The sequence below is a fragment of the Gorilla gorilla genome, chromosome 10, assembly GCF_029281585.2.
Source record: "Gorilla gorilla gorilla isolate KB3781 chromosome 10, NHGRI_mGorGor1-v2.1_pri, whole genome shotgun sequence".
NCBI lineage: Eukaryota > Metazoa > Chordata > Mammalia > Primates > Hominidae > Gorilla > Gorilla gorilla.
Window position 1 is genome coordinate 49,586,767 of NC_073234.2, and position 11,788 is coordinate 49,598,554.

Below are 11,788 nucleotides of genomic sequence, written 5' to 3' on the forward strand. Positions count from 1 at the left end.
TAAGGCCCTCTCAGGAAGCACATGGTCCTCTCTTTTCCAGCTTCAGAAGTACTCCCCATCTGTGGTTTTGCTTTCTGCAGTTGCAGTTAGCTACCATCAACTACAGTCCAAAAATATTAAATAAAAAATTCTAGAAAAACAGTTCATAAGTTTTAAATTGCATACTGTTCTGAGTAGCATGATGAACTCTTGAGCTGTCCTGCTCTATCCTCCCAGGATGTGAATCATCCCTTTGTCCAGTGTATCCATGCTGTATAAACTACTTGCCCTTTAGCCACTTAGCAGCCATCTTGGTTATCAGATTCACAAAACCCAGTATGGTCATGCATTGCTTAATGATAGGGATAATGTGTTGTTGGCAATTTAGTCATTGTGTAAACATTAAAGAGTGTACTTACACAAACCTAGGCCTTATATATATATTTTCATTTATATATATATATTTTTTAATATGGAAAACCAAATGTCCCAGCCCCTTTACTTAACATCAATCATTTCTCTTATTTGACCTGCAAGGCCAATATCAAATGGCATATAACAAGTTTTTGTATATGTTCCATTATAATCTTATGGTATCACTGTCAGACATGCAGTCTGTCATTGACCAAAATGTTGTTATGTGGTACGTGGCTGTACATATATACACACATATATATATATATATACACACACACACATATACATACATACATATACGTGTATATTTGTGTGTATGTGTGTGTGTATGGCTTGGTACTATCTGAGGTTTCAGGCATCCACTGGGAGCCTTGGAATGTATCCCCCTTGGATAAGAGAGGACTACTGTACATATCTGTGTGAGGCAAGCTTTTCTTCCTATACTTTAGCTAAAATAACATATCACAACAGACTGAATGTAGAAACAGAAAAAGAGAATCTAACTACCTTCTATTAAACCAGACATGAGGCCGGGCACGGTGGCTCACGCCTATAATCCCAGCACTTTGGAATGCCCAGGTGGGTGGATCACTTGAGGTCAGGAGTTCGAGACCAGCCTGGCCAACATGGTGAAACTCCATCTCTACTAAAAATACAAAAATTAGCCAGGCATGGTGGCAGGCACCTATAATCCCAGCTATTCTGGAGGCTGAGGCAGAAGAATCGCTTGAACCTGGGAGACGGAGGTTGCAGTGAGCCGAGATTGTGCCACTGCACTCCAGCCTGGGCGACAGAGTTAGACTCTGCCTCAAAAAACAAAACAAACAAACAAACAAACAAACCAGACATTAAAGAGATTTGCAAAATATCGAACAATGCCATTCTTCCAGTTTTTCTTAAAAAATATAGTTTCCCCACACCAATATGTTATTTATGTTCATGTGTGATAGGTGTATTATTGTGATACTTACTTATTTATTTTACAGATAGGGTCTTGCTACGTTGTCCAGGATAGTCTTGAATTCTTGAGCTCAAGTGATCCTTCCATCTCAGCATCCTGAGTAGCTGGGATTATAGGGATGAGCTGCATGTCTGGTTAATTTTTTTATTTTTGTAGAGATAGGGTCTCGCTATGTTCTAGCCAGGCTAGAAAGCAATGGCTATTCACAGCCGTGTTCCTGGAGCACTTCGGCATCAAATTCCTGGCCTCAAGCCATGCTCTTGCCTCAGCCTTCCAAGTAGCTGGGACTCACCTAGCTATATTATTGTAATTCTTTAATTACAAAATGAATGTTTAGAAATTTTCTCAGTTTTAATTTCAAACATGATAAATATCAATAGACATAGCACTTTTATTTAAGAGTATAAAGGAGTCCTGATCTCCTCAGAATATTCTATAAAACAATGGTTCTCTATTCTCTATAAAATACTCTGAATTCACAGTCATCATATCTTTCTAGTTTGGGTTTTGTTGTGTTTTGTGTTCTGAGATAGGGTCTTGCTCTGTCACCCAGGCTGGAATGTAGTGGCATGATCATAGCTCACTGCAGCTTTGAAATTCTAGGCTCAAGTAATCCTCTCACCTCGGCCTCCCAAAGAGCTAGGATGACAGGCATGAGCCATGCCTAGTCTAGTTTGGACTAGCCTGTGGTCATATGCCTGATAACTTGTAATGCCAGGTCAACAAGTAAGGCCTATATAGTCCTAAGATTGGGGTATATTTCACTTTGGCGTCACTATGGGGTCTGGGGAGAAGTCACACACCTCCTTCAGCCCTAATTGCATTTGCAGATAAAATTTAGCCTTATTTGAAAGTGACGAGCGTCTGGCATGCTCCTCTCTTTGTGCTCAGAAAAGGGCTTGCCAGCTCCTGTTCTGTAGTAGATCCTTGCCCAAAGTTAATCAAATTCAATTTGATTAAAAGTTCTATGTGTACTGCAATGGAGACATGAAAAAAAATAATGGTTCCTTATGAACTTAGTCACCAGAATGTAAGTAACTCATCCTGGTTTGCCACTTTTCACACTGAAAGTCCTGCATCCTGCATCTCCAGTTAGGGTGATCAACTCGTACCTGTTGACAAGGACTGTCCCAGTTCTAAAACTGCAAGGGCTTCCTCAGGCCTCTGCAAATTAAGGTGGTTGGTTACCCAACCAGGAGGGGACAGAACAATAACTAAAAATCATGTGATAAGTATTTAAAAAGAAGTATCCATATGGGGCTATAGAAGCACAGATGAAAGAAAAAATCTGAAAAGAATTCTTTTTAGCTGAAAATCTAGGTAACCTATAATTAAGAAATGATAACATTCATTTATGTTTGGTGAAGGAGGAAAATAACTTTCTGCTTTTTTGCTTTTGCTTAGAATCTGAGAACTTAAACTTATATGTCAGATTAAACCCTAGCTCTTCTTTCCGTCCCCTTCCTCCTGAACCACTCAGTCCTGAAGGCTGTAGGTGGGCATGCCGGTAGTGGGAGGCTGCTGCCCAGTGCTGGAGCCCCAGGAAGGGCACGGCCCAGCAAGTAGAGTCAGACATGGAGGGGAGCGAGGAGGTCCATGCAGGGCAGCAGCCTGGCATGGGCTGTCTGAGCCTGTGGGCCAAGGAGAGGCATCCGCTTTGGGCAACAGTCTAGGATGGGCAGTCGGAAGTGGTATGAGGCGTGGCTACTCCACATAGGTGTTGAGGCCCAAGTGTGATGGGAGGACGTCCACACTTAAGGGGGTGGGGGACTTAGCAGAGAGAGTCAGAGCTTAAGTAAGGTAAAGATAGCATCTCCAGGAGAAGATCCCGGAGTGGGCTGAGGAGGGACTCCCTGCAGGGGAAGACTCACAAGGGGTGCCAGAGCCAGGTGAGCTGACGAGGGACTCATGTAGGGAAAGGCCTGATGTGGGGTGTCAGATCCCGAGTGGGGTGAGGAAAGTGTCCAAACAGGGAGGTGGACAGTGAGGGTGTGAGAGCTCATCAGGGTGAGGAGGGTGTCGCCTAGTTTGGGATAAAGTCAATGGGCCAGGTGAGAACTTCCAGGAGTGTTCACATAGACAGATGGCAGCATGAGCAGGGTGACGAGGGGTGGCCTGGTGAGGGGTGTTAAGAGTCTGTGCAGGGTAAACAGAGCTTCTATGTCAGGGGAGAGTCTGGTGTGGGGTGAGAAGGATGTCCATGCAGGCGAAGGCCTACTGTGAGGCATCAGGGTCTAAGCAGGGTGGGGCAAACCATGTGTGAGTTGGACTGGTGTGGGTTCCAAGCTGAGGAGTGTGAGCAGGTGTCCACATGGAGGACACGGCTCAGGTGCTGAAGGGGTGGGGGGCACCCAGAGCCTATACAGGGTGAGGAGGGTACCCATGCTGTAAAAGGTAACAGTGGCTTTTTGATCAAATAAGTATACCAAAGATAGTGGCAACGAGGTTTCTTATTGTTGCAGGAGTTACAAATACAGAAAGGGAGAAAACTAGAAAGAATCTTGAAGTGTTGGATTAGAATTGGAAGTGACAGGATCAACTCATGGTTTGCAATATCCACGGCTAGCTCAATATAAATAGCTCATCATGTCCTAAGAGGGGCTGCATGCTGCTCCCATAGCAATATGCATACCTAGATCTCAGATCTCTACCTCTTCCTTTTTTTTTTCTTTTCTATTTTGTTTTAGAGATGGGGTCTCATTGTGTTGCTAAGGCTGGTCTCAAACTTTAAGCGATCCTCCTGCCTCAGCTGATACTCAGCCTAGATCTCTACTTCTAAATGCCATTTTTCCACTAAAAGACTCAGGGCTTCTTGAGAAATGGCTGATTCCGCCCCGGGGCTGGAAAAACACGAAAGTATCCTGGAATACCTTGTGGTACCAGAAAGCCAGGAAGTGATGAAGACATGTGAAAGGGATCAGAAGCCAGCTTGAAGGAATTTCCACTGGCCACATCACATCAGAGGAAGTCTAAACATCAAATGGATTATAACTCAGATAAAATAGAAAACCATTAATCCATACTGATATAAATAAAGGAAGAAATCAAAATCTGAATGAACAGGAAATTTAAATCATTTCAAACGGTCTTCCTCACAAATACCTATTAAGTATACAGTAAGTCCTCACTTAATGTCCTCAATAGGTTCTTGAAAACAGCAACTTTAAGCCACATGATGTACTATATGCCATAGGAACTTAACTCTTGTTTATATCAACTGGCCTATGGTAAAACTGGTTTTGTTATACAGTATATAATTTGGCTTAAAGTCACAGTTTCCAAAAATCTAGAACCTATAGAGGATGTTAAGTGGGGACTTACTGTAAATGGAAAAAGCGTAACTTCACAGATGAAAAGCCTGGCAGACACCCCCTTAATCAAGTGATTAAATGAACATCACCAGTAGTGGGACAAATGGAAGCTACATGCCAACTGGTAGATACAACGTGAAGAAGATAGTCTCACTTATCTGATATTCCTATCAAAATGCAGAACCTGCATCTAATCATAAGGAAGCATCAGACAAGCCCACATTGAGGGAATTCTACATTAACAAATGGCCTGTAGTCTTCAAAATGTCAAGACATGAAAGTCAAGGAAAGACTGAGGAACTCCTCCAGGCTAAAGAAAAGTAGAGAGATATGATAGCTACATGTAATGGGGTAATCCTAAAACTGCATCCTTTTGTTACAGAGGATACCACTGGGATCACTGGCAAAACTTGAATAGGGCCTGAGAATTAGACCCTTAACTTAACTCACAATCAGGGCTATAGGAAAAGCCTCACATTCCAACCACAGGACAAGGTCATACTTTACTTCACAACATTGTAATGTATCAATGTTAATTTCCTGGTTTTGACAGTTATACTATGGTTATGTAGGAGAATGTACTTGTGTATAAAAAATACACACTATAAGCATTTGGGGGTGATAAGGCTATGTGATAAGGCTTTTATTGTAAAAAAAAAAAAAAAGAAGAAGTTTTTTGTACTGTACTTGAAACTTTCCTGTAAGATTCAGAATGTTTAAAAAGTCACCTCATAAACTTACTATTGTATTCAGTTAGTTGCAAAAAAGGCAGGAAAAGAATCATTACATTTATCTACTACATAACATAAAGGCTGTATAAGTCACACAGCTTCCCTGGGCTTCAATTTCCTCTATAAAACATGTGGATTGGATTGAATTATCTCTAAGGTTCTTCCTACTATTATTTTCTCTTTTGGGGAGGGTAGAAGAGGCAGGGATCTTCAATTTGCAGAAGACTGTTCTCATCTTTCTTTAAAAACATCTTTCTGTATGTCCACAGACAAAGACAACTTAACTCACAATTAGGGCTACAGGAAAAGCCTCACATTCCAACCACAGGACAAGGTCATACTTTACTTCACAAGTCAGTCTCATTTTTTTTCCATCCTCTTATTCTCAGGTTCAGTCAAAGCCTCTACCCAATTCTCCAAATCTTTGAAAATTCTCCTATTGAATTATACTAACCCAGTTCCTAAGATTTATAAGATACTTTTAGCTATCCCAAAGACTTCCGTATAGGTTCTCATTTTATCTTCCCAACCAGTGATGGCATGGTATTATCTTAACTTTACAGATGTGAAACATTTCTGGACAGAAATGAATGACTTATTTAAGGTTATACGATATCTAATAGGAATGAAAACCCAAATCTTCTGACTTCTAATTCTGTGTTCTTTCTGCCAATCTCAGCGCTCGTGTTGATTGGCAACAAAGTATATCTTTGAGTTTCTGGTATTGTCCAGAAAACACTCATGAGGTCCAGCACGTACCCAACTTCCTTATTTGGCATCTCCACTCAGTGAATAGACACTTACTATGTCCAAAACAGAACTCTTGATTTTATACATCAAGCCAGTTCCTTTGCAGTCATTCCACTTTTCCCTCAGTTATTAAACCCCCACATCGAGGCACCATTCTTGATTTCTTTCCTTTTACCCTCACATCTAGTACAAAGTATGCTGGACTATATACTAAGCTCCCTCCCCACTGCTAATTGTACATTTACTTGCCGTTTGAAAACCCTTGCCACCTAAGAGCTTTCTTATTCTAGAACTTGGTTCTGGGTTGGCTTGTCTCATGGAGTTCCTGAGTATTAGCTGTTGACCTTCTCTTATTTCCTCTTTTTTTACTGATGGTTCTGAGCAAAGTCTTCTGCATACTTACAATTCTAATTTAGATGTCATCCTAAATCTCTAAATTTTCATGAAAGGAAAAATAACATTATTTGCTAGCCTGGTCTGACTGGAGTTCTAGTGGGGATAGGTGAAAAAGCCTCTCAAAATCCCTTGAAAATCAAAGACTGGTTCTGTAAAAAGTAAGGAAAAGTAAAGATTTTGAGAAAAACAAAACTCTACAGGGAAAACAGAACCACCAACATCAACAATAAAAATTATCAAGACATATTTCTCATTACTTAACTCTTGGCTACTAAAATCAAGCTTATATCTAAATGATATTGCTGACAGGCTTAAAATTCTGCTTGATGGCCAAGGTACTGTGTCAGCCAGTCACAGCATGTGCCCACCGACAGGCACCTTTCAGAGCCAGTCAGCAGACTTCTTGGACAGTCTGTGGGAGTGTCCCATTTCAAGACTCCGGGCATTCCATTGGACTGCACACAAGGGTTTACATCATTGCAGAGAGCCTGGAGCATGTCACCAACCACAGACATGGAGACTGGAAAGATCACAGAATCATCTTGGATGTATACCCGGGAACACAATGGGCTACAAAGGATCTCTTTGCCATGTGTTTTGAGAATGAGAAATGAAAATGATATTGTAGTGCTCTAATAGTATAGTAATAGGACTTAAGGTCAAAACTGTGTGGTGTGTGTGTGCGTGTGTGTGTGTGAGAGGGAGAGAGAGAGAGTGAGAGAGCACACATAAGAGAAACTGGGCAGAAATCATGCTCAAATCATTAATAAACGGTAATAGCCAGATTTGGACATGCCTGTGGTTAACACCTAAGGAATTAGGGGGCCCAGGTGACCTAGGGGATTCTTTCTCACTACTTCTTTACTATCTATCAAAATTCAATTAACTCCTGATTTTTGTAGTAAACAAAGCACATAATCCTCAAATCACAACTACTTAATTTCAGAATACACACTTTGTAATCTATTTTTTTTTAAAACTACATACTTTAATGGCCTAGAAGTTGGACTGGAGGGGGAAACCAGCCTTGAGTGAAAACTTTCCCATAAATAGTCCCCATTTAGGTAATTAAGGCCTGACAGAGCAGGCAAATCCATAGTTACATGTAGTGTACTATAAGAGCTCCCCTATTTTGTGGTAGATGTTACTTAAGGTGAAAGGGGAACTGATTTGCTGGAGCAATGCAGGAATCAATGTGAGAAACAGAATGAGGAAAAAAACCAGAAGTACTTGGCTCAGGCTGCTGAAACCAACCCACTGTACCAGGCCTCCCATTCTGTCGCCAACATTGGTTTTCTGCCAATAGCTCCTAAATGACGTCTTCAAAGTTCTGCAGAAAGAGGAAAGGGATCACAACAGTGAGCAGAAAAGCAGCTGGTGTCCTGGCATATGTGGAAGCATTTGTCTTCCAATTAACTATTACTTTCTTTTCAAAGAAACTCCAGCTTTCAGTACCAGAAAAAGATATCCTACAGGCAAAACACATTCCAATCCTAATATCAGGAGACAGTGTTCCATCTTACCAGATTTCCTACAGCCAAGACATGTTCAAATTGTGGTGTCATAGGATGGTGCTCCATTGCCATAAACAGTGTATTCAGGACGATGCAGATGGTGATGGCTAAATCCACAAAAGGGTCCATAACTATCAAGTTCACAATCTCTTTCAGTTTTATCCAGTAGGGATGGCACTCCCAGATGAGGAAAGTGTTGGCAAATTTATACCAGCATGGCGGGCACTTTCTCTGAGACTCTTCCAGTTCTACAGTAAGTAAGAACAAAGATGGCCCCTCAATCACAGCAAGAAAACCAGGGGGACACACTACTCACTCTCACAGTCATTATCACTGTTATTAATATGGAATCAAGGTTGTTTTGAGCGCTGACATTCCTAAGTGTTTTCCTTCTCTCTAAGGTAGAGAGGAAGCATGATCCACACAAGTTGCCTCCCTGTTAATAATGATCTAGTTATAAATGAAACTCAACCCATCAGTTATGGGAGTCGAGCACAGAGGTCAAGAGCTTGGCCTCTCAGGTCTGACTCCCTGGCCTCAACTGGCTTGAATGCTTACAAGTTGTGTGATCCCAGGCAAGGTAGCTGACTTCTCTGCTCAGCTGCCTCAGCTGTAAAACAAGGCATTTACTTTACAGGTTACAGGACTGAATGAGTTTGATTAAATTAGATGCTGGTGTAAAGCAGTCACTATAGTATCTGGCACAGGGTAAATCCTCAATAAATGGTAGGTATTCTATTATACACTATATTATTCAATTATTGTCAGAGAAGCCATCAAAAGTATGGACTCAAGCCAGACATATTTGAGTTCAAATACTAGCTCAGACACTTGCTAACTGTGGGACCGTGAACAAGTTACTTTGATTTGCTGTGAGAATTAAAGAGCTAAAATATATACAAAGTGCCCCAGAATACCCTGGCAGATAGAAAGTGCCATGGAAGTGTTTGCTATTATTATTATCTTCATTAGCAGAACCAGCATCATCAACCAAGCCACCATGTAAAACACATCTGCTATGTTCTCAAAGAAGTGCAAGTTACTGTCTCCACCCTTAACAAGTTTACAGCTCATGGTTGAGTTAGAAATACAAGTCACACTCCTCTCCCCTTTTCACCTTTCCTTCCTTGTTCTGTCTCCTCCTGTCTCCTTCTTTCTTGCCCCTTTGCCCTTTCCTGCTCTCATCCTTTGCTTTTCTCTTTCTTTCTACAGCTTCTTCCTCCTTCCCTCCCTGGGTCATCATTATCTTTCCTTTTTCTTTCTCTCCTTTGTCTCATCTTCTCTGTCTCTTTTAGAAACAGAATGTGTTATTGTCAAACAAGATCTCACATGACCCCCAATACATGAAATACACCAGGAATTTCCCTAGATGAAGCAGGAGCCCACTTGGATAGATTTCTTCCTCTCCTGAGGCACTCCCCTAGAATCCCAGGACTCTGATACACACAGACTGAAAAATCACTGGACTAGACGATCTCAAAGGTCATTTCCAAAGCAAAGATTCAAAAGAATTATCAGATACCAAAGACAGACACTCAACTGGCAGTTACAACAATCTAGGTATGAAGCCCTACATAACAAAGCTCTCCTCAAATTAAGCATGAAATACAACTGTCAGGATTACAAAATTCCAAGGACCCTGAGCTAAGAGGATGCTTTTTAAGAGGTGAACTTTGAAAACCTGTCAGAATGTGAGGTATTGATTCTACAGGGTTGGCTGTAACAGCTACTCTCTCCCTGTTCAATTCTGCTGACACTATCAAATCATTTAAGGAAAAAAAAAATTCCCTAACATTTCACCAAAACCAAGATGGCTGCCTTAAATTAGCCTACGTTCCCTTTTCCAACCAGCTGGATGGTGATGCTTTATTTTAGACAAGGTGGTTTTGGCTGAGTTTCTGATTGGTTCCCTGGTTGCTAAGAAAATGGTTGCCTTGGTTTTTCAGATTTAAGGACCCCTGTAAGCGCCACGTGGGAGGCTGCGTGGGAAAGGAAGTCTGTGAGGAAAATCTGCTGTGGCTTCTTCCTCAGAGAACTCCCTCCCTTCCTAAGGTAAATATAGTTTTCTCCCCCAAAAAAGAAAATGACAAGGTTCTCTTATTTCCATAAATTCTTACAGTACATATTTGGAAATTTAGTTCCGTTCCCTTTTTTATCTCCTCCCTTCTCCAAATGACTGTTGCTCATTGGCACGTGGAGGTTGAAGCTGCGACTGCTCACATTTATGACAGTTGACACAATTGTAACGTTTTAAAATGAACTAGGTCTTGAGTCTTGCCACACAGCAAAAAGGGGTTTTCCTGCCCTACAGGGCACCAAGAAAATTCCTCTAGGGATACCAGACATCTCTTAGCCACATTTACTGAGAAGGGAAGATCCTCAGGATAAACTTTCACGCCTACAAAAAGTAAGACAATGTGGAGCTTCAGGAGCTAGAAAAGATCATTTGGGGAATAAGAAGGCTTATCAAGTGACTTATGACTTTACAAACTGTTACTGGTTCCACATGCCTGGAATGGCCCAGTATTTGGCTTGGGGGAATGGGTTAACATCTAGGGGTGAGATGTCCAAAGGTTTGTGGGGTTTCTCTTACTTTGCTTTTGGACATTTTCAGAGAGGTTACTTTGGGTCTTAACCTCAGGGGTACTGGGAATTGTTTTCAGAAAGGACCTCACAATTTCACCAAGATAGTGGCTTTGGTAGACCATGAGGTTTCTGAAGGCAGGAGCTTCTCTCAACTCAGTTCAACAACTTTTAAGCATCTGCAATGTGCTAGGCACCAAGGATACATTGATGAAGAGCCCCCACCCTCACTAAGGTTACTGCCACACAGCAAAGGCTGATATCAGCCAAGTAACTATACTGACACTTGATGCTGGTCAGTGAATAAAAGAATACATAAATAGTGGCAGCAATAGCTATGGCCAGTTACCTCTAGGGGAGTTTTTGGAATTGTTTTACCTGAGAATCAATAATGTCAAGTACTTCCTTGATTTTGAAAATCAATAATGTCAAGTACATCACTACTTCCTCTTTCTTACTTCACCACAATCTCCCCTTCTCCCACAGCTTTACTGCTTTGAAGAGTGAGACTATACTACTCTACCTACACCCCACACCCAGTCCTCTGAAATATCCCCAACGCTTATAGCTCTGCTAGTGGTGAACTCTACTAAATGTGCTGGATCCTGGTAAGCATGTTTGCAATAGGAATGGGGTGGGGCAGAGCAGGCAGGGTTTTCTAATTATTGACAGGATTCTAGAATTCTCCACTGTGGTTTCTAAACTACTAGGTAAGTCGTAGCCTGCCTCTTGGGTTTTAAATAATAATTATTTTAATCTTTGGATTAAAATAATGTCAAAGTTTCCTAACTGAAAGTCTGAGAGCAAGAACTGCAATTCGTTCAATGCTGGCTTTTAATGCTGTAGCAAGCATTAAATACAGAGGGACCAATGGTTAAACAGACATGGATGTTTCATTCCCTCTTACGTGATTCTGGTCAGCCATTCATTTCTCTTTGCTTATAGCAGTTCTGTCCCATCAGCTTCAACAAAAGGGTCAAATACAAGGGGAGAGGTTAGGCGGAATGCCTGAGCAGGAAATGGCAGGACAGGTATAACTGTGAAAATCAGGGCTTAGGAAAGAGGACAAAAAACTGGAATAATATTTTCCTACTCAGGAACACAACTACATCTGTCTCTGTCTCCTGAGCTACCCTTACATCTATT

At 41.4% G+C, this 11,788-nt stretch overlaps 1 protein-coding gene across 8 annotated transcripts in view; it reads right to left on the reverse strand.

The window, feature by feature from the left end:
• The window catches only part of SCN8A (sodium voltage-gated channel alpha subunit 8), a 216,870-nt gene that overhangs the window by 49,131 nt on the left and 155,951 nt on the right, over nucleotides 1-11,788 (reverse strand). For 7 of the 8 annotated variants that reach the window (XM_063693978.1, XM_063693979.1, XM_055357183.2 and 4 more), the window contains one exon: nucleotides 8,069-8,307. In XM_063693978.1, the coding sequence (XP_063550048.1) occupies nucleotides 8,069-8,307 (239 nt within the window). The other variant, XM_055357184.2, reaches the window with a different exon arrangement.